Raw genomic sequence first — 23,468 nt, 5'->3', positions numbered from 1 at the left:
AGTTCTTTCGCCAGAATTCTTGAATACTGGTACCACAGAAGCAGTTTTCCAACAACCTGGAAAGCAAGATTCATTAAGGCATTTGTTGTAGAGTTTGGAGAGTACTGGAGCTACTTCAGCTGAGCACTTTTTTAATAGGATGAGATCGGGTCCACATGCTTTTTTCACTGGGATGAGATCGGGTCCACATGCTTTTGAAGTGTCAAGGTTTTTTATGATAGCATGCACCTGAGCAGGGGTGATTTTCAGATCGTCTAGCATGGCGTCTGTCCGCATAGGTAAGTCAGGTAGGGGGTGGTTGGAAGGGTCCAGTGTGGAGTTTGAGGCAAACCGGCTGGCAAGCATGTTAGCCTTGTCGGTTGCTGAGAAAACAACCTCGTGATTTTTGGTTAGTGGAGAATTGTTGATTGCCTATTATTTACTACACTGTTGTAGATTTTCCAGAAGTCACGAGTTTCTAGTTTTTGTGTTTTGATGCGTTTTTTAGTGGTTTCCATAAATTCTCTCTTAGCTGTCGCTATTTCTTTCTTGACGTTACTTCTAACTTCTATGTATTTCTGTCTGTTTGACTGGACTTATGTCGGTTAAATCTGTGGTATGCATGCTGCCTTTGAGCAATGGCAGTTGCACAAGTCGAAGTAAACCATTGGGGAGAGTGGGGCTTGCTATAAAATTTTCGCATGGGAACATGCGCTTCGAATGCAGTTTTGAACCATTCAGTGGTCTCGTTTGCGCACTGTTCAGCAGGAAGAGAAATATTTCCCCATAGGGCATCTCTGATAAGATCTCTGATGGCTTCCAAGTCAGCCTTTTTATAATATCTCGTTGCTTTGAGCACTAGCTCTTCAGTTTAGGCTCTAGAGTTTAGGGCGATTTCAACCATTATCACTGCATGATCAGCGTTCCCAAGTGGGCTGTCTGCATTTGTTATACAATCACCAGGAACTGCGGTCAAAAACAGATCTAGAAGTGATGCATGTTGTTCTTCCTGGTCAGGGAAACGGGTTGGAAACGTAACAATTTGTGATAGGGAGTGAGATATAGAGAAGCTATGAGTTGTGCTGCCCGCTGTATCTGTGTAAGTAGAGAATCCAAGCCAGTTTTTTTGGTGGATATTAAAGTCACCAAATACATGTACTTGTGCACTAGTGTCGAGGGAGAGTGCTGTGTCTATGCTGTCAGAGACTTTGTTTATTATGGCGCAGTCCTGGGTCGAGGGAGAGCGGTAGAGAAAGTAAAAGTAGCTAATGTTGTGTTGCAAGTTTAGTCTAAAGCACATAAAGGCTTGATCATCCGATTCTAGGTTTGTTTCTCTAGTCAAGGGAAGGGAATTTTTGATCTAAAGACTTTAAATTTATTATATAGTTTATTCAAACATGCGGAAAATTTTTTAATTGGTTTTCATCCAGAAAAAGGGCGGCTAAGGGATCAAAATTGTAAAATTTGGTAGGTGGAGATGATTGGATTTTCCATGTTTCAACTGTTTCACAAGTGTACATGCGCGGTTGGGTAACATGACAGATTCTTAAGTATAAGTTGATTTGAAAACACATTTTAAAGATCATGTCAAGCTGGTCTAATGGTCATCATTCTTGACTCACTGCCTTCAGGTTTTGGTTTTGACCTCAGCTCGAGTATTTTTTTTATTTACTGAAAGTTTAGAAAAAACATAGTACTCGTATGCACATGTCTCAGTTTCATTTCGCTTTTCTTTACTTCATTTTTTGTAAAGAAATTTAGCGTTATGTTTAATACCTGCGGTATTTCTGTTAATAATAAGTTAGAATTCTGCATTAATTAATTCTGCTAGTATATCTGTAAAAGTGAGAATGTGTGTGTGTGTGTGTGTGTGTGTGTGTGTGTGTGTGTGTGTGTGTGTGTGCACTTCTCAACCTATATACTCAACAGATTTTGATTTACAAACTTGAAATTTGGTATATAGACATGTGGAAAACTTTTTAATTGGTTTTCTTCCGGAAAAAAAAGACTGCTAAGGAGTCAAACTTGACAAATTCATATGTGGGGAGGGGGGGGGGCATCGAATTTTTATATTTGCTAACTGTTTAACGAATGCGCATGTGTGAATGGTTCACATTACAGATTCTTTATGTTGAGAATAAGTAGGTTTGAAAACATTTTTTAAAGGTCGTGTCAATTTGGCTTAATGGTTCTCGTACTTGACTCATTGTTTTTAGGTTTTGGTTTCGATCTCAGCTCAAGTATTTTTTTTTTTTTTACTTACAAGACGTGAACTGTTTAGAAAAAAACATGATATTTGAATGCGCGTCTCAGTTTTTTTGATCTTTTATTTTTTCATTTTTATTTTATTTTTTTAAGGAATTTAACGTTACGTTTAATACCGGGCAACGCCGGGTCCAACTTTCCAGTGATAATATAAATGTGACAAATGTAAAAGAAACTTTAGATGAGAAGACTACGTGTGCATTTGTATATACGAAACACTTTTGTTGTTGTTGTTGTTTTTGTTGATATTTCCTTTTTCTAAACAAGCAACCCATCCCAAAGTTATTTTTTTTTTAAGTTTAATGACCTTGAAGTGAAAGTCTGTGGCTTCAACTACTGTTTTTTTTTTTACTTGGTAATCACCACTTATCAAGGCCCAAAGGCCACTTAAGGATAAAGGTTAATGAATGAAAGGTGATAGTGTAGTAATCGTTAATGGTGTAGATTGGGTAGAATTTGATGATTTATGAGGACGGCTCAACAAGAACTTGTTTACATTGGACTTGAAAGTTACCATATTGTATTGTTCTATTCAACCGGGAGTTACTATAACTATTTACTTGTCTCCCCACGAGGACAAAGTTAGACACAAGTTCGTTTTTTTGTTTTTTTGGTTTTTATGTGAGAGATATCTAGTGCCTCTTTTTTGGGGTACTCTGTATGGGACAAAAAAAAAATGCCACAGTCAAAAAGGATACCTTCTCCTCTTCTTCCTCCTTCTCCTTTTTCTTCTCCTCCTCCTTCTCTTCATCCTTCTCCTTTTCTGTTTCCTCCTCCTCTGGTGTCATTAGATTATGTGAAAAAATTCAACCTTTATTGAAAATTTATTTCCATTTTCGAACCAGATAGTGTTTTAGGGCAGTTTAGATTTGAAGACAACCAATTTTTTAATATTTTGTCAGCACTTATCAAGGCAAAGAGCCATTCGAGAGTAAGGGTTAATGAGACAGCATAACTGTCAGCTGACAGATGAAGAAAACTATGAGTGTTATGCCTTGATCAAGGTATGAACAAGCACTACACCTTGATCCCAGCTCGAAGGTCAATAATATTATTATTGATTATTACTTATGAAAGTTATTTTTTATATTTTTTGATTGCTGCTTGATTGCGTTTCTTTGGTTTTGCACACATTTTTACTTTTATATTAAAGGGACTTTGTCTGTGTGTGTGTGTGTGTGTGTGTGTGTGTGTGAGAGAGAGAGAGAGAGAGAGAGAGAGAGAGAGAGAGAATTTGTTTCCTATGCATTTGAAAACGACTGAGTCGGTTTTTATGAAATTTCGCACAAAGATACTTTATGTGCCTGGCAGTATTCTTAGATAGGTTTTGTATTGGAATGTCTTCAATAAGTATCGATAATCGAAATAATCCGATGAAAGAAGAAACAGGCGATTTTGACCAAAGTTAACATCTTACACAGCCTAACATCACAAGTGCATTTGAGAAGTTTTATTACTACACAAGCCGAAAGGCTCGACATATAAAATCAACAGTAGGTTCTTTTATATGACAGGGGCGCGTTCAAAATGAATGTTTCTGTTTAAAGCACAACTGAACCATGATACTTCTTTCATTTTAAACTTAAATTCAAACCATTATCACTGCACAAGATCATATATATAAAATCAACAGTAGGTTCTTTGATATGACAAGGGCGCATTCGAAATGAGTGTTTCTGTTTAGAGCACAATTGAACTATGATACCTGACTTTTGCATCTTAAACTTTGATTCAAGCCATATTATATAAAAATAATTTTATAAAATCAACAGTAGGTTCTCTACGGTGTAATGTAGACTACAATGTATTGTGAACTATGTCACTGTGAAAGGTATGTGAGCTTTCTTTCCGGTCCACCATGATGGGTCCCCAAGTAGAGCAGACAATTAATTGATTTGATTGAAAAAATCAATGAGTTCATCGATTTAGATGACAATACAAATATGAGAGTGTGAAGCATTCGTTGATTATCATTCAATCCCGGGCAACGTCGGATCATCTTGTTAGTTTTGGGTGAAATTCATTATTTTAGTTTTTAAATTGTATTTTCAATTTTTAAATAAACTTCTGGTTTGAAAATTTACATTCACTATTTTTAATGTAAATTTCATTCCTTTTACTATTGGCAGCTATTTTTGTTGTTTTGTTTTCTGGCACAAATCGTATTTTTACTTTTTTATTTTCCTAATTTTGCTATTTTGCAAGGAACAAAATAAAAAACAATATATTATAATATTATTATGAGCACCTCAGCTAAATCACTTGTCCTCACAAAAAAAAAAAATGAGATTCTACATTTTCTGCCGTTTATGTGTAGACACTCTGAAAAGAACTTGGTGAAAAAAAAAAACAAAACAAACAGTTATTTTAGAATTTAGAGTGGGGATTAGCTTCAGATATAAATTTTATAAAATAATCGCCCATTTTTGGACCATTATCGAACCGAATAGGATTTTAGGGTATTTGTTGTTGTTATATGAGAGATAAATTCTGCACGTTTTTAAAGGGAGGGTGTTAGTGATAGGGTTAAGAGATTTGTGGAGGCTTGCCACTCGAACTTTGGATTAGTAGTTAGATTAAGGTGGGTTTTTAGGGTGTGAGCCTTGCCACTCGAACTTAGGGTTAGTGAGAGGACTAAGGAAAGTTTTGGATGAATGAGCTCTTTGCCACTCATTCTTAGGATAAATGGTCAGATAAAGAAAAATTTTTTTTTAATCTCTCTTAGCAGAATAAAAATGGTTAATTGCCCTAAAACGCTATTTTGTTGGGAAATGGAATAATCATTTTAAGTCAAATTTATATGTGAAACTGATCCCTCATTTCAAATTCTAAAAGAAATGTGTTTTTTCTGTTTTTTGTTTTTGTTTTTTTGTTTTTATCCTTTGCCAAGTTTTTAGGTGCTTTTTCACTTAATTAAAAAGTCAAATCTTATTGAATGGGGGGGGGGTAGCTGAGGGTGTTAAAGTATAAATTTAACGTAAAATATTTTTAAAGTTTTTTTTTTACTTTTTGTTCATTAATTATCGAAACCAGGAGCCACTTGAGGATAAAAGTTAATCATCATCATAGCAATCTATTGTCGGACAGTGTCCGAGGCACCCCTCACATCTACATTGGAGCATGCTTCGCTTAGGGGACAGTCTGTGAGGATGTATGCGATAGTTTGCATGTTGGCGGCGAAGGATAATGAAATTGAATGATTGTCTACCGAGAGATGAGGAACACTATGGAAGTACTAACATTGATGAAAGGTCTGAATTGTATTCAATTACTTATGTGGCAATTTATGACAAGAATTTCTTAGCATTGGATGTTGTAATCTGTAAGTAAGCAGTTTCACAGTAATGTGTTCTATAGAGGGGAAGCCTTTGTAAAGAAGATCTGTCAATAGAAATTTTTCCTGGCTTTACGCACACGCAGGGAGCAAAGAAAAACCTTTCTTTGTTGCGGTAGTCAGATGAGTTCTTGCAGCGAATGTCTCTCAAGGAGAAACTAGAGATTGAATCTCAACTGAGCACATTCTGTGGAAATTGCGATAGAGTAGAGAGAGACTAGCACTGTTTATTCTGTACGAAAAGGGTTGTAGGAAGGAACTCACCGCCCTCTCACTAGATTTCAAAGTTGATTTTGTACTCTGTAAAGGCAGGAGATAGCGTTCTTAGCAGCACCTCCCAAGATGTGGCACCAAGACTTTATCTTAGGACTTGTCTGTCTCATATACATAGAGAATTGCACCAGGAGATTTGTACTTTCTAGAGAAGTAGAATGATTCAACTATTTTACCAGCAACCTTAGCAATGCTCTCGCTCCTTGACAGGATTCAAAAGAGAGTCGCAAATCTGATAGGCCCTAAACTGGCATCTAAACTTCAGCCTCTGTCCCATCGTCGAAACGTTGCATCCCTCTGCCTGTTCTACAAGTATTATAATGGTGAATGCTCTGAAGAACTGCAAGCACTTGTGCCCCCACGACGTGAACACCCTCGACAGACCCGACAAGCTGCAAAATCCCACCCCCACACTGTAGAGATCCCTAGATGTAAAAGATCTTTCTACTCCAGTAGTTTCTTCCCCAGAACTGCTAGACTTTGGAATTCCATTCCAGGTCACTGCTTCCCCAACTGTACTGACATGCATAAGTTCAAGTGCAACGTGAACCAACATCTCGCTGCCCTAATCCCTACATAGTACCCCAGTAGATGTTTCCCCTGATAGTAGCCCCCTACACCAAAGTGGCAATGTGCCTTGTTTGGGGTGAAAATGTAATAAAAAAAAAAAAAAAAAAAAAATGGTCTAAATATACATTTTTCAATAAAAATCTGGAGTGAAAATCAGTGCTATGAGCTTACCATTAGTTTCATTGAAGATAGAGCCTGCAATATGCAAGTAGCCAGTCTTTGCACTCTCTTCCGATGCTGGATATCATATCTTAGATATGGAGCCGAGACCTTGATACCATATTCTAACAGTGGTCTGACACTAACAGAGCAAGTCACAAAGAGATAGAACTATTTCAGGAGTAAGTTTGAATACAATGCTTCATGCTGAGAAATCTGACCACTTGAGACCTTACAGAAATAATGTACACTCTATATAATAGACATCTTGTTAGTAAGCTGTCCAGTGATAAAACTGTCCATCATTCTCAAGTAGTTATTTTGTATGGTCAACCCCTACTCAGTGATATTGTTGAAAAGGGCTGCTAAAGGTGCAGCTAGTTCAGATGTCTTCTGCTTCTTCTTCTTCTTGTGTCGTGGCATGTTCATGGTTAGTGTTCTCCATAGCCTTCGGTTCATTGCTTGTTCTCGGAGTCCGATGGTACTGTTAACACCCATTGTCCTGCACATCCAGTTTAATATCCTTATCTTTTGTCTTCCCCTGGCTCTCTTTCCGTCAGTTTCGTTCTCCACGATGTGCCGTTTGATGCAACTCGTAAAATTGCTGGATGTAGTCCATCTGGATCTTGACCTTTATTCACACCCAAGGACAAAAACTGCTTCTTGACCTTGTCCTGAGTGATGGTGATTGACTGCATTTGTTAGTGCTTTAATATGCAGCATTGCAAGGTCTCAATCATCATCACCTTTGAATATATTTGCAAAAATATCAGAAAAGAGAAATGTTTGTTGGTTTGAGTGCTCAGTTGTTTTGCAAGATTCTAGGAAGCCATTTTTAACATGGGGAAGTAGGCACATTGGAAAAACAGCTCAAATGTGTAAATGATTTCCTTTTTTTTATATATAAAGGAGTCACCACTTATCAAGGCTCGGAGGCCACTCGAGGATAAGGATTAATGAGTGTATGCTAGCAAATGGGACAAATAGTAATCGTTAGTAGTGGAAATTTGGTAAATTGGATTACTTAAGGAGACGGCTCATCAAGAACTTGTTTACATTGGACTTGAAGGTGACCATATTGTAGTGTAAGAAATTCTGCAGAAATAAGCAGGCTCTTTATTGGACGATTTGTCCGCCCACGAATTTGTTTGAACCAATCAGATTGCATGTTATTAGTAACTGCCGGGGATATTCTTAGTGCCAAAATTATCTTTTCAGATCGCCAGAATTCAAAAAGACGCAGGCTTGAATGGACATCAAATTCTCATTTGCGGCTCGAAACCTCGAAATTACCTTGTCACTATGAGATGGTTTAATGCCCAAATGTGGGACGAAATATTATCATTTGCAAACACCAATGCCCTTATGTCGGGCGATTTTTATATTTTTGCACGATATTGTGCTCTGTGAATTGACTTTCTTCATAACTATTGATGCCTGTCAAAGACGAAATTAAGGTCTACTGTTTGAGCTGTCGTTTGTCCGCCATTGGACTGAATCAACAGAAGACTCCTAGAGGCACCACCCGACTTGGAAGATATCTCAACTCTTCAACCTGCGCAGTTCTTCGTCAGCGGAAGTTTTCTACCCAGCTTTTATCGAAGACAAAGTATTATCCCTTCGGGGACGTTACCATCCCACAGTGGCAGATAGCTGAAGATGACGCCTCTTTTACAATATGGATCTTTTTGCTTTAATAAAATTTATGTTGAAGTTTAAAAGGTGAGCCTGTTGTAATTCTGTTTGGTTTTCTTTCCTTCTGCCAAGAGCAAAAGCCTATGCGAGGATTTTCTCACAGTAGTTAGTTGGAAAGCAGGGAAACAAGAAAGAAACTTTGTTCATGTAATCTACGTTTAGGCACAGATAAAGAGTGGGGGAAATTATTGATCGTGGTTTCAGTCAGACGAGTGGTTTTCTTTATAAAAACAAAACTACTTGATCGATTGACGTAATTTTTGGTGTATGATACTTTCTTTCCGTCATACACCATACAGATTTTCTCTCTCTCTTTATTTTATCATGGGGAGGAGAAAAATCCTGGATAAACGCCTCCAAATGTATAAGAAAAAAAAATAGCGATATTTTCCAAGCGTCCCTATTCTTAAATTGAACCGATTTTTTTTTCTTAAATCAAAAGAGCGACTATCCCGAAATTATTACAAAATGGTGAATTCATAAACCGCCATAATATGGAAATAATTTTTGCTTTCATCTTTAATTTCATTACATCGTTTTATTTTGTTTCGTTTAATTTTGTTTTTGTTTAAAAAAAATAAATAAATAAAATAAAACGCAGCTATAATAATGACTCATTATTGGGTTGCAGAGATTTTCGATTGATATTCCAAGAAAAAAAGTAAAAAAATTATTTTTTTTTTTTAGGAATTTCTTCAAAATAAAGAAGTAGAAAGAAATAATTCTAAAAATTATCATCGATTAATGTTAATACTGACACGAAAAAAGAAAGTAAAAAAATGTACTGTTCTTTTTCGGTATTATAGTGAAATTCGAAAATTGAAATATTGAATTTCAAGTTAAGCCAACGGCATACTAAATTACCATGTTGCAGTAATGAACATATCCAAAAAATTATTACCGAAAACAACGAGGTAGAAAATTAATCATTAACGAGTTTTCAAAGACAATAACGACTAAAAAAAAAAAAAAAAAAAAAAAAGGTTGAACCGTAACAAAAGGGATAAATATTTTCCGAAAACTTTGAAAATCTTAGTAAAACTCAATTTTCGCTAATTGTCTTCAAAAACTGCTTTCATTAATAACTAATTTTCTAATTTATCGTTTTTCGTAATGTCTAGATATGTCCATGACAATTAAGTGAATATTATCAGTTTTACTTGAAATGTAATATTTCAAAGTACCAAATTCGTTTTTAAAAAATCGAATTGTTGCCGCTTAAAGTCTGCCATTAATGAAAATTAATTTACTATACTGCCCCTAACTCATAACCCAAACCAAAGGATAAGGTAATACCTGGAAGGATAGTCTCGTGACAAAAGAACAGATACCACACTTACTCCCCCTAAAATAAAAGAGAAGGATAATGCTTGGGAGAATGACAGCAGAACAAATACTACACTACCCCCTCTCCAAACAATAAGGTGGAAGCAATGTCTGGGAGGATAGTCTCATGTCAACAAAACAGATACTACACTCCCCTCCAGCCAACGATGGGATGCTGTCTTGAAGAATGGTATCTTGACAAACAAATATATACTATCCTGCTCCTTCATAGAAGAAGATAATTCATGGGAGTATGGTATAATAATGAAAGAACATATACAACAGTACAACACTGACCCTTCCCAGCGGAGGAGGTAATACCTCGGAGGATTGTATCATGACGAACAAAATGATATATCTTTCTTCAGATAATCATAACACAGGACATTCACTAAGGGTAAATCCAAAGCTTTATTTACAAAGGGTACAATACGAGAGTCTGTGTCCGAACTCTCTAATCCCGGAGTATTATATCTACAATGTCTATCTCATTGTCTGAAGGGGTGCTAGGTCATTCAATTATAATACAAACATATACTACACTGCCCACCTACTCCTTGGTTACATTCAGTAAAACGGTTCCTATCACGCCCAATAAATGTCCCCGTGTGAAAATGTAATGTTCTATTTTGTTTAATTTTCGATTTTTGAGCGAATATCGAGGATCAAATTTAACCATGTTTTCTGACTGAACAGACTTGATACTACTTTTGTGTCAAAATAAATAAACGCTTTAAAATGATTTAAAACAAAAAAAAATCTGTTCCGGCTAGGTATATAAATTTTTAATGGTAAGGTAAACTTATATAGATAAAAAAAAAAAAAAAAAAAAAAAAAAAAAAAACTGTACCCGATTAAGAGGAGCAAACAATAGAATAAGTTAAGCAGATAATGTACTAAAGTTACATGGGAACTTTATTAACATTACCAAGTCAATAAGGGTTACAGAAGGAGGAATAAGGGAGAAACCTCTTTAGGCCATGGCCCTGACGAGAAGCATTTAGTTTCGAAATGCCATGCCCTAAAGAGGGTTTTCCCTTATCCCCCTTTCTGTAACCCTTATCGACTTCATGATGTAAATAAAGTTCCTATGTAACTTCACGCTTTATCATAACTTATGATGTGTGTTAAGACAGAGTCGAAATGGCGATTTTTTTTTTTAAATATGCCGTATTAATATTACATAATTAACTGACATGTCGAAAATAGTAATATATCCAAAAATTACGAAAATTCATCGAGTACAAAGTTATTTATAGTTAAAGCAATTTTTTACGGAAAATTGATTAAAATTTCATTTGGCACTTATGCATAACAGTTACATGAGGCGAATGTTTGTATTTTAGTTTCTAGAACAGCCGACAGATGTCGCTTGTCAGGGGTCGATAACACTTCCTTTTCTAAAAGTTAATGCAAACTAAGATTATATTTTTATACAATCTTTCTGTACAAAAAAAAATATTCTTAAACCTCTATAAATGTTTCGTGTTTTTTTTTTTAATTATAGTTTGCTACATCTTACAATCTTACAAAAAAAAAATAATTCTAAAAACAATCTATTAATGTATCATGTTTTTATTATATTTATTATTTCGTTATTTATTTTTGCGTTGTCGTAAACGTTTGTTCATATTTGAGGTTCATATAATGTCCGCTATGACAAAGTTCTCTCTAATTCTCTCTCCTCTGATCTTGAACGCGTGGTACAATGGAGAAGAGGTGGCTGGTCACTTTTAATGCATCCAAAAACAGGCTTCTATCTTTACATCATCAACGCTCTGATCCCCATCTGGCATCATTTGAAATGGATGGCTCTCGTCTTGGGGAGGCTCCATGTTTTGACAAACTTCTGGGTTTGACCTTTACTCCTGATCTGAAATGGAACACATACATCAAATCTGTTGCCAGGGACACTGGGAAAATGGTGGGATCCTTCTACCGCTCCAGAAGATATCTCACTACTGATGCAATTCTCTATCTGTATAAAAGCCAAGTACGTCCAAGGATGGAGTACTGTTGCCACATCTGGGCAGGAGCTGCTAAAAACAGCCTATCCTGCCTTGACAGAGTACAAAATAGACTTCGGGGTTTGATGGGGGATGCCCTTTTCTCTTCCCTGCAGCATCTCTCCCACAGAAGAGACGTCGCGCACTTGTCTTTGTTTTAGCGTTATTTCCATGGCAAGTGCTCGTCTGAGCTCCAAACTCTCGTCCCCCCCTCGCCAATCTTTCATAAGAAGCACCCGTCTAGCTGAAACTACTGTCAATAATTTTCCCCACTCTTTATCTGTGCCTAAATCCAAACGTAGATTCCATGAGCAAAGCTTCTTTCTCAGAAGTGCACGATTGTGGAACTCTCTTCCGTTCGCCTGTTTCGCACCTGACTACAACTTGGATATCTTCAAGTCCAACATAAACAAATTCCTAACAAACCTCCCCCTTAAGTAGGACACTCTGTCAAATCTCCAATACTAATGATTACTACAATACTATTTCATTGATTACTGTATACGCAATAACCCTTATCCCTGAGTGGCTCGTATTTTTGGATATATTACTATTTTCGACATGGCAATTAAGTACGTAATACTGTTGTTGCATTTTTTTTTTTAATTGATTTGTTGACTCTATCGTAACAAGCACCATATATTATACGAGTTCTCAGCTATTAACTATTCTGTAAGTTTACCAATAATTCTTACGCACGGATTTACTAGAATGTCTAATTAAAAATCATACAAAATTGGAAGATTTTTCTTAACGTCCATGATGCTTTAAAGTTTTTGTTTATTATTATTTTTATTTATTTATTTGATGGTTACACCCATCAAGTGGTGTTCAGAACTTGAACAGTCGAAAAGTGTTCAACACTTGGGAAGAAAAAAAAAACGATAGAAAATTTCCTGCAATTTCCCTGTTGCTGCCTTCCCCAAACTTAGCCCCACCCCCAAATTGTTATTATTATCCCCCTCCCCACACTCCTGTTTCCCTTTGATATTCGTTCTGAATAATTTCCAGGGAGTCATCAATTGCTTCCTTTCAAGTTTTTCTGAGTCATATCCCATTCGAAAGAAAACGCAACACACCTCCACACACATACTGGAATATTCGGCATCATGACCCAACCTGCGACTTGCTTCTGTTGTACTTTTGAAGATGAAGAAGAATAAAACCCGGATGTTAAACTTTTCAAAGGGAACCCGACACAAAAAATGTTGTTGTTTTTTTTTGTTTTGTTTTTTTTTTGCGTGGAGGGGGGGGGGCAAAATTAAAAAAAATCAGACAAGTGTACGATTATTTTTTTAAATAAATATATTCATTTATTTAAATTAAATTCAAATTTTCGGCCCATAAGAGTCGTCTAAAGCAAAATCCAGATAACTTTTTTTCTTTCTTTTTTTTTCTTGACGTATCCATGTTGGTGGTAATGCCTGGCACGTCTTCAGATGTTGATGAAGACTGAGGTTTTAAATATCCAATAACAGTGTGAAGCACTATTGATATTAGAATTAAAAATTCAAATTTTAACGGTTTAAGAGATTTTACTTTTGGAATTACTCTTGTAAAAATAATATCCTGGAACGTTTGCAGGTTGGATAAAAGAACACAGGTGTTTGGATCAGAAGACTAGGAAACCAATGATCGTGTATAATGCACTTCATCAAATACTGAGGGAGACTATATGAAAAGTTGAGACGGTGGAAGAGAACTGTGGCTCACACAAAACATAACTAGAAGAATACATGCTGCTTGCTGCAAGAAAGGTGGGATCCCGCTATTATGCTAGAAAACTCGTCCATGTATAGAGTATTGTTGCTACAGTCTCTCCCTTTTGGATAGGGTCCAAAAAGGGTTTCCAATCTAATAGGTCACATTTTCTCAATTAGGCACCAACCCTTTTCCCATTGCGGCAATGTTGCATCCCTGTGCCTGTTTTACAAGTATTTTAATGAAATGTGTTCTGATGAACTCATTGCACTTGTGCCCCCCCTCAACATACATATCCTCGACAAACCCACTTGGCAACAAAATTACACCCCTTCACTGTTGAGGTCTCTAAATGTCAGAAAGTTTTCTGCTCCAGTAGCTTCTTCTCTAGAACAGCTAAACTTTGGAATTCCCTTCCTGCTACCTGCTTCCCAAACCGTACTGATATGCAGAAGTTTAAATGCAAGGTAAACCAACATCTTAATCTTTCTTAGACATGGTCCTAAATAGTATCCCCTTATGGCCAAGTGGCAAGATGCCGTGTTTGGGGTGAAGGTAAGTAATAAAAAATAAATAAATACATAACCCAACACACAGAAACTGATTGTCGCCAAAATGAACAATACAAGAAGCAGCGAAACTGAAAACAAGAAGACAAGAAAATCAAAATAGAAAGAGAGCAGCTACATGGATGATCTATAAGAATAACTAATGGAGAGACGCACAAAAAGTGTGAAAATCGCTTTGAAATGGACAGTTGAACATAGAAAAGGAATTGCTACCGACAGCCGCACAGAACAATGTGATCAGAGCAAACTATATCAAAGCTAAAATAGGCAACAGGAAATTATCAGCAAACAAGATGTTCGAAATTGAATTTTAGTGGCTGTCTTTGATGGACGTACATCCAAACAGCATAATATTAATGCGGTCGATGCTTAGACTACTGTTATTCCTGATATTCATAAACGACCTCCTAATAACATTGTGTTTGGAATGTGCTCTGATGAACTCATAACACTTGTGCCCCCCTAGACGTTCATACTCCCGATTAATCTGACAAGTAAAATCCCCTTTCGCTTTACTGTTAAGGCCCCTACATGCCAGAAATCCTTCTACTTTGATAGTTTATTTCCTTGGGCTGCTAGACTTTGGAATTCCCTCCCTGTTTCCTGCTTCCCTGTCTGTACTTACATGCAGAAGTGTAATGTGAACAGATATCTTGCTGCTCAACTCCCCACAGTCCTCTGTTAGATACAATGTGGCTTCATCGGGATAAATAGTCCCTTAGCATCAGTGCGATGTTGCTGTTAGTTCTTGACTGCTCATCGGTTCAATATCAGGAGCGACTGTTATTTTTGCAACATTCCGGCTGATGTAACATCTACCTTCTTCAGCTACATCTTTTAAAGCATCAGATTTTTTGTGCAAAACTCAAGAACCTATACTCTGCTACTATGGTTTGAATAAAGAGTTCAGTTGTGAATTAATTTGTATGGAGAAGGGGGTAACGGTCGATGTCCAAATTCGTGACGGTGATGGGAGCATAGGCTGAAAGTCCTTTCCTTAACAAGAAAAAAAAAAAAAAACATCAGTAAATAGCAACAACTCGAGAACAAATTCTAAAAATCAAAATAAATTATATTTAACTGGAAGTAGTTTGACGTTTCTGAATTTTTGAGATGAGGATTTGTTATTCGTATTATTTGGATTCATCGGACTACTCAGGGCTCTACATTGCGAATGGAACAGTCGCATTTGCGAGTGATTTTTCAAAGTGGCGACTAGAAATAATGAAACGCTTATCTTTTGGCGATTGCATTTCTTTCACTGAAAATCTTCCAAAGCTCACTACTGAGTGAAAAATATTTTTTCAACTTTTTTTTTATATATAAAACAAAGTTAAATTATTTAAAAAATAAAAGTTTAATTGAACAATATACTTCTTTTCTTTTTTTTTTAACGAAGGTTGTTTAAAAAATATCTGAAGAAATTCGAATATTTATACCTTCAAGTATTAACATAAATTTGTTGTATGTTTAGAATTACACTTACTTTTAAAAAAAACACAGAAAAATCTTTATGATGTACATACTCGTCACAGAACTAAGATGTCATATTCTAAAAATCATGTGGGTTTGGCTAGTAACTTTTCTATTTGGTTAGTAAATGAAAATATTTAGTTGTCAAAGGTCAACTAAAGATAAATTTGTCCGCAGAGCCGTGCTACTGTTCCCATCTTGAGTGTGATTTTCACAACGATTTAGTCGATGTAACCGACCTTCTTCAGGGCAAGGAAAAATACAATTGTGAATTACTTAGGACCTCTATCCAGTCATGGCTGACGAAACAAGAGCATACTACCATCCATGAAGAATTCCACTCGAAATTCCATCCAAATTCCTGAGTTCGACAGAAACATTCCCGAGTTCAACAAGACACAGGTCAGAGGTTACATCGACCAAAACGTTGTGAAAATCGCACTCAATATGAGAACAGTAGTTTGATGAATCCAAATAATGTCAGAAGTAGTTTATTTTTTTTATATAAGCGATGTGTAATTTGTATTCAATCCTATATGTTTGTGATCTGCCATGAGCATGAAATTAAAAAGATTAAAGTCCATGAATAAACCAGGGAAATGTGCATTTTCTTATGACAAAAGTTCAGAATTATAATCCAAGTGAAAAAATAATAATTGTGTAATTGTAAGAGTATTGGCTGGAAATCTTTTGAGACTGAGGAAATTGTTATTGTCAACATATTTTATGAAGAAACACACAAATGAAGGTAAGAGTTTTGCAAAGAAAAATATTCATTCTTTGTTATTTGCGTGAGTTTCATTAGTAAAGGATTGCGTGATTTATTAATTGCAGCTTTTGAGTTAGGTATTCTTCATGGTGCAGTTTTATGTATTTTAGACGGAGTCAAACGCGTGTGATAATCATAGGCAGCGGCAAAGTAACTTGCGGAAACGTTGTCTGAAAACTGATTTGTTTTTGGTGCGTCAGGCCTTTTATATTGATTTTTTACAATGTTCTGGCCTGTTCACTGCCCATGTAACACAGTGCGTATGAGCGCGTGTAAAATATCAGCAGCAGTGAAGGATAGCTGGCTCCAAAGAGATTAGCAGCAGTAGCAGTGGCAGATAATCCCGCATATGCAAATTAGAAAGTGTGCGCGAGAAGAGGAAGGAAAGAAAAAGAGAAAAAAAATGTAACATGTGCTCGGGGAGAAAGGAAGTCGGCGTTGAGGAAAACGGACGTGTAAAAACACAGGCGATAAATGGCTGGCATACGGCCAGTGTGGGGTAAGGGAAAGAAAGTCGGCGTTAAAGAAAATGGATGTGTAAATGCAAAAGCAAGAAGTGGCTGATTAATACCGGCGTGCGGTCTGAAGAAAGAGAAACGCACACCTGATAAAATCGACATGTGGCAGCAAGAGACTTTTTTAAGTGATGCCGAAAATAACGGTAATAAAAACGTTTTGTAAAAAAAATAAAAAAAATAAAAAAAATACAAAAAATAAAAAAATAAAAAAATAAAAAAAATTAAAAAAATAAAAAAAATTTAAAAAATTAAAAAAATAAAAAAAATAAAAAAAATGCCGACTCGAATATTTTATTTGTTTGTTTGTCCAATTGTGACGTAACGGTTAGGTTACATTTGTCTGCGCGAATAGAAAAAAAATATAGTCCTATGGATTTGTGTGTAAAAATATAGTCCTATGGATTTGTGTGCAAAAATATAGTCCTATGGATCTGTGTAAAAATATAGTCCTATGGATTCGTGTGTAAAAATATAGTCCTATGGATTTGTGTGTAAAAATATAGTCCTATGGATTTGTGTGTAAAAAATAGTCCTATGGATTCGTGTGTAAAAATATAGTCCTATGGATTTGTGTGTAAAAATATAGTCCTATGGATTTGTGTGTAAAAATATAGTCCTATGGATTTGTGTGTAAAAATATAGTCCTATGGATTTGTGTGTAAAAAATAGTCCTATGGATTCGTGTGTAAAAATATAGTCCTATGGATTTGTGTGTAAAAATATAGTCCTATGGATTTGTGTGCAAAAATATAGTCCTATGGATTTGTGTGCAAAAATATAGTCCTATGTATTTGTGTGCAAAAATATAGTCCTATGGATTTGTGTGTAAAAATATAGTCCTATGGATTTGTGTGTAAAAATATAGTCCTATGGATTTGTGTGCAAAAATATAGTCCTATGGATTTGTGTGTAAAAATATAGTCCTGTGGATTTGTGTGTAAAAATATAATCCTATGGATTTGTGTGTAAAAATATAGTCCTATGGATTTGTGTGCAAAAATATAGTCCTATGGATTTGTGTGTAAAAATATAGTCCTATTGATTTGTGTGTAAAAATATAGTCCTATGGATTTGTGTGTAAAAATATAGTCCTATGGATTTGTGTGTAAAAATATAGTCCTATTGATTTGTGTGTAAAAATATAGTCCTGTGGATTTGTGTGTAAAAATATAGTCCTATGGATTTGTGTGTAAAAATATAGTCCTGTGGATTTGTGTGTAAAAATATAGTCCTATGGATTTGTGTGTAAAAATATAGTCCTATGGATTTGTGTGTAAAAATATAGTCCTATGGATTTGTGTGCAAAAATATAGTCCTATGGATTTGTGTGTAAAAATATAGTCCTATGGATTTGTGTGTAAAAATATAGTCCTATTGATTTGTGTGCAAAAATATAGTCGTATGGATTTGTGTGCAAAAATATAGTCCTATGGATTTGTGTGTAAAAAGGTCGCGTCACAACTACGATTCCACCCGCTGATAGAATTGCGTAGGCGAACGGTGACAAAACCAAATTTTTGCTGAAATGAATAAATTCCGACTAAATGCATTTCTCTGATTACGTGACGAGCAATGTGATTTGGTCAGCTGGTCACTACAAATTCATTAAATGTCCGATATGAAGTTCCCAACAGCGGGGGATGGGAGAGTGTATGCCCTCACAATCAATCCACTCCCTCATATGAAAGTTAACATGAAATGATTCCTTGTTTCCGAGCCATTCCATTTTTTTAGGGCAGTTACCAAAAAAAAAAAAATGTTTTGCTGTAGAAGATAAATTCTTTTTGTTGGGGGGGGGGTCATGCTGAAAATTTAGCCTCCCCTAAAATATTCACTTACTTGACCATTACCTCTAGATCCGAGTGGCAACTCCCACCATTTTCCCCAACAAAAACAGTTGTTTGTGGCTTGGTCGATGGCTTTAAAGAAAGAGGGCAAGGTAAATAACCAGTATCTGTATGCAGATTGTGATTGTGTTAGATTTTGGGGTCAATTAACAGAAAACGTAATTAATTTTAAGATTTTTTTTTTTTTAGTAAATGCGGATTGCTCTCCCTTTTTTATTATTTTATTTATTTATTTATTTTTAAGGAATAGAAGCGTTTGTAATTGAAACAAAAATAAATAAAAACATAACAACGATTACTCATCAGGGTTGTCAACTCACGACCCCAGCATTTCTCCTCCTGAACCCTTCTTTATATCAACCCACACGACCTGCCCCCTAAACTCCTGCTTTTTCGCTAAACCTTTATCTGAAAAGAAAAATGAATTTGTCGATGATCTGACGCGCTGAATCATCGAACAAAATGACGAATTTCGGTCGTCGTCAAATAAAAATCGTAAATTTATGAAAAAGAAAAAAAAAAGTGAAAAAAAAAAAATTAGGAAATGAACAAAAAACATGTTTTAAATTGAAATAAAATTTGCGAATTTAGAAAACGCGCGGAAGATTGCTTTACTTAAATATTCTTGCTGGATTATATCATTCACATCTCACTAACAACTGTAGCGTGCCTCCTGGCTTGAATAAACGACCACACCGCGTCTTTGTAATGCATCAAGTTGTTTAGTTTTCTCCCACTGCAAGAAATTAGACACCAGGGTCGGAAAGTGGGATTGAGAAGTTGTCCCCACCCCCTCAAGAGGAGGGGCACTCTGACCTGGAAAAAGTGTCTAGGCAGCGCCGTAGCAATCCCCCGGCGAGGGCGCCTCAGACGATTAGCTATAAACTAACCCCCTTCTCAAGGAGAGAAGGCAAGGCCCGCGAGGGTAGACTCCAGAGAATTGCACACAACTTCACTCCCAGCATAAAATTAACACAGACCGGATCATTAGGTGTGTCAGAATTTGGGGAGAATTTTTGACACCCTTAACACAAAACTGCGAATAAAATATACAACACTCGTAATTTCTCTTTTTAAAGTGGTTTAATTTCTTTATGGAATATACTTCCAAAATAAACTATTAAAGTTTTTTGGAAAATAATAGAAATATTATTTTTTTATTTTTTTAAAAACAGTGTTTACACAAAGTGCCTGCGTGCGTTCATGCAGCCATGTTTTTTACGTAATGAAATGAATTGAATTTTACGAGTTAAATTTTTTCCAATTTAAAAATCTATAAAAAATTTTCTATTGGTTCAATTTTTAAGATATTTTCAGGTTTAATGTGAAATTTTATGCTCTTTCTAATAAACCGAATATAATATTCTAGACAAACGTTTTTTTTTATTCACCCCCTCCCATTTTGAAATGTCTATCAAAATGAAAATAATTAATTTTATCACCTCAGATTTAGATATCACAAATTAAAGATAAAAGATCAATAAATAAAATAATCTAATTTAAAACAAAAAAAAGAATAGTTTTATGCAAATTTACCTGTAAAGTAAAAAGTTAAAAACCTTTTTTTTAAAAAACACGTTGATTTTTTTAAGTGGAACTACATATTTTTAAAATATTGTCAAGTAAATATTAAGCACTTACTATAATTTTTTCTATTTCATTCAATGTTGTTTTATTTTAGATATTTAAAAAAATAATAAAAAATATTCATTCCATAAAGAAGAAATCAAATATTTTAAATAAAAAACTCATGTATTCCTTTAAGAGAATAAAAAAAATGGAAAATTTGTCGAGGAGTTTGTTTATAAAAGTAAACTTATGAGTGAATGTGATCATTTTTCAAGTACGGTGACTCATATGGACTAACTTTTGTTTACAGCAACCATGTCAGAAATAGAAAGGGGAGATTAGTTATGGCGTTTTTAGGCCACTGTAGTTCTCAACTCGAAGAAAGGGAGACAACCCCGCTCTGTGGCCATCTGATATGACAATTTAAAGTCACGGTATTTTTGAATCCTTGCTTAAAAAATTATTTTATTTAAAAAGTACATGGAATATAAAATATAAATATTGATAAAGTCTTAACAATGAAGAATGGAAGTACCCATTGATTAGTATGGTAAATGATTTTTTGAAATTTATATATTTTTATTATATTCGAAGTAAGTTAAAATTTGTTGATTTTCTTGAAATCCTTTTTAAAGAAAACCGATTTGGAAAAACAAATATTGCATATTTTGCTATTAAACCTGTTATTATTTTAAAATTTGGTCTTTGCTCCCTTTTATTGAAAAAAAATTAGGGTTTAAATTACATTTTTTAAGTAGTTATAAGTTTCGAAAGATAGCAAGTCTAATTATTCAAGTTTTTATCACACATTTTTAATGGCGATTTCTGACACTGGCTGATTACCGGATTTCTGACACTGACTGATTACCGGATCATTATGGGAATCTCTGTTGATTTAGGGCCCCCCCCCCTCCACCAAACCGTTCGCCGCAATATTGCATCCCTGTGTCTGTTTTACAAGTATTTTAATGGAATGTGCTCTGATGAACTGGAAGCACTTGTATTCCCTTAACGTAAATACCCCAACTAATCCAAACAAGCAAGAGTTAATGAGTGTACAATGGTCACTGGGACAACAGTATAGTGATTGTTAGTGGTGAAAATTGGGTAGAATTTGATTATTTAAGGGGACAGTTGAACAAAAAATTTGTTTACATTGGACTTGAAGGAGACAATGTTGTAGCTGGAAAGCCTTCTTCTTTAATAGTTTCTTTCCTCAGACTGCTAGATTTTGGAATTCCTTCTCTGTTTCCTGTTTTCCTCACTGTACTAATCTGCTGGAGTTTAAATGTAATGTGAACAATCATTGCGTTGCTGAACTCCCCACTCAACTGTTTTTATGCTTTATTGTTGCTTAAACAAAACACATAATCCAATAAGCAGCAAAATCCCACCCCTTCACTATTAAGGTCCCTAAATGCTAGAAAAGCCTTCTATTCTAATAGTTTCTTCTTTTGGACTACTAAACATTGGAATTTCTTTTTTGTTTCCTGCTTCTTTTTTTTCTGTTTTTTTAACCCTATTTAACAACGAGAGACTAGTGGTAGATGCACCAGATGTGGCACTAATACTTTATGCATGAGCGAATTGTGGCTTTAAAAAGGTATTGGATATTGCAGTGACGTGCAGAGAACTTTCTCGGGGCAGGTGCTCAAGTGAAAGAAAAAAAAACAGTAAAAATATAGTTATGATAAGGCACAGATTTATAAGACATTGCTTTGGAAGGGACATTTTTAAAACAGGAGTAAAAGAGGCAGGTGCTTGGGTACCCTTAGCATCCCCTCCATCTACACGTCTTTGCTAGAGTGAATAATTTCTAGCACAGTAGAGAGAGAGAGACAACCTTCTTCGCAGCAGGCTTGGCAATGTCCTCAATGTATTTGTTCCAATTCATATTCCATTTTTTTTAAAACAGGAGTAAAAGAGGCAGGTGCTTGGGTACCCTTAGCACCCCACTCTTTCTGCGCTTCCTTGCTAGAGTGAATAATTTTCTATCACAGTAGGGAGAGACAACCTTCTTCGCAGCAGGCTTGGCAATGTCCTCAATGCATTTGTTCCAATTCATATCCCTTCTTTTTTTTTTGACCCTGCCACCAGTCCTTTTACCTAAGAAAGATCTGATTAACTTAAATCTTCTTCCGTGTAATACTGTACGAATTGATTTTTCCTGATAAGACCTTCATGCCAGACGTTATCAAAGGTTTTGGAGACATCTAGCACTAAAAATCAAGCTTGCTCTACCTTATCCAGCATATCGTATATAGATTCAGAGATGACCATTATGATATCTGCAGTAGAATGGGATGGTCTAAACCATACTTTTCGTCAGAGGGAAGTGTAGAAATTTTAAGGTGATGAACTCTCGTGAGGCAATCACTGTGCTACGGCACATTAGTGAGTCGCGAGATGACAAAGAGATAATAGCGAGAAGCTATTTTACCTTGATGACTCTAAGCAAACTCAGAACATAAAAAAAGTAAAAACAAAAAAAAAAGTGTCGCATTGCCAACTTTCTGAAAATAAACAGTCAATTACACGGATATAAATGTACAATTACTTACCCAGATACATAAATAAGTTGTTAATGGTAACTTAGAGGTTTATTTATTAAATAATTAGTATTTACACTATATATTATTGTATAATATATTCATATATATATATATATATATATATATATATATATATATATATATATATATATATATATATATATATATATGGATAAAAAAAATCAATACAAAAAATATATAAATGTTTATATCCTTTCTGTATTTATTTTCTATTTGTTGACGTGTAGGAATACAAAAAGTCTTTAAAAAAAACGAAACCGTTTTTTTTTTTTTCGACAGCATAAAATTTTCAACCGATCCTTTGGTCTTCTTCAGTTTGAATGATAGAAATACGAGTGCAAGGCGGGCAGAGCCAATAGCAGGGGAAAAACGGGTATAGTCAATGAGGTTAAGATGTATTTGAATATGATCATCCCAATATTTTTGACTTGGAATGATCAGCAACTTGTGTGGCCTTTATTCAAAACCAAGTCTTTCATAAAATGTTGAAGTGGACACCCACGCACCCTTACGTACACAATTGCATATAGAAACATGCATGCATGTACACCCGTACATTACCACACATGCTTCTACACATAGTTGCACACACACAGAGAATATGCACAGACACACGTATATAGACGTACGTACACATACACATGGAGAATGATGAACAGATATAGATAAGTGGAAAGTTCTGACCAAAAGACAGTAATTCCCATTGGAATCATAAACTTATTATGGTTCTAGGTATGGGACGGGGTGAAAGGGTAACGTCTTCTTTGTTTGTCTGGATTTTATGTATGCCCGCCTGCTCACCCACACACGCACGCATATGTGTACACAGAGAACTCATAGTG

At 35.3% G+C, this 23,468-nt stretch overlaps 1 protein-coding gene across 7 annotated transcripts in view; it reads right to left on the bottom strand.

Annotated features, from left to right (window-relative positions):
- The window catches only part of LOC145255605 (uncharacterized), a 529,950-nt gene that overhangs the window by 216,392 nt on the left and 290,090 nt on the right, over positions 1–23,468 (bottom strand). Inside the window, exon 2 of one of the 7 annotated variants that reach the window (XM_080114095.1) lies at positions 13,895–13,948. The exons of the other annotated variants lie outside the window; for them this stretch is intronic. Coding sequence (XP_079970221.1) covers positions 13,895–13,948 — 54 coding nt within the window. The remainder of the gene's footprint in view (positions 1–13,894; positions 13,949–23,468) is intronic. 7 annotated transcript variants of the gene reach the window in all.

The sequence above is a fragment of the Euprymna scolopes genome, chromosome 31, assembly GCF_053919585.1.
Source record: "Euprymna scolopes isolate OS-2025 chromosome 31, ASM5391958v1, whole genome shotgun sequence".
NCBI classification, from domain to species: domain Eukaryota; kingdom Metazoa; phylum Mollusca; class Cephalopoda; order Sepiida; family Sepiolidae; genus Euprymna; species Euprymna scolopes.
This window is presented reverse-complemented; position numbering and strand designations above follow the sequence as displayed.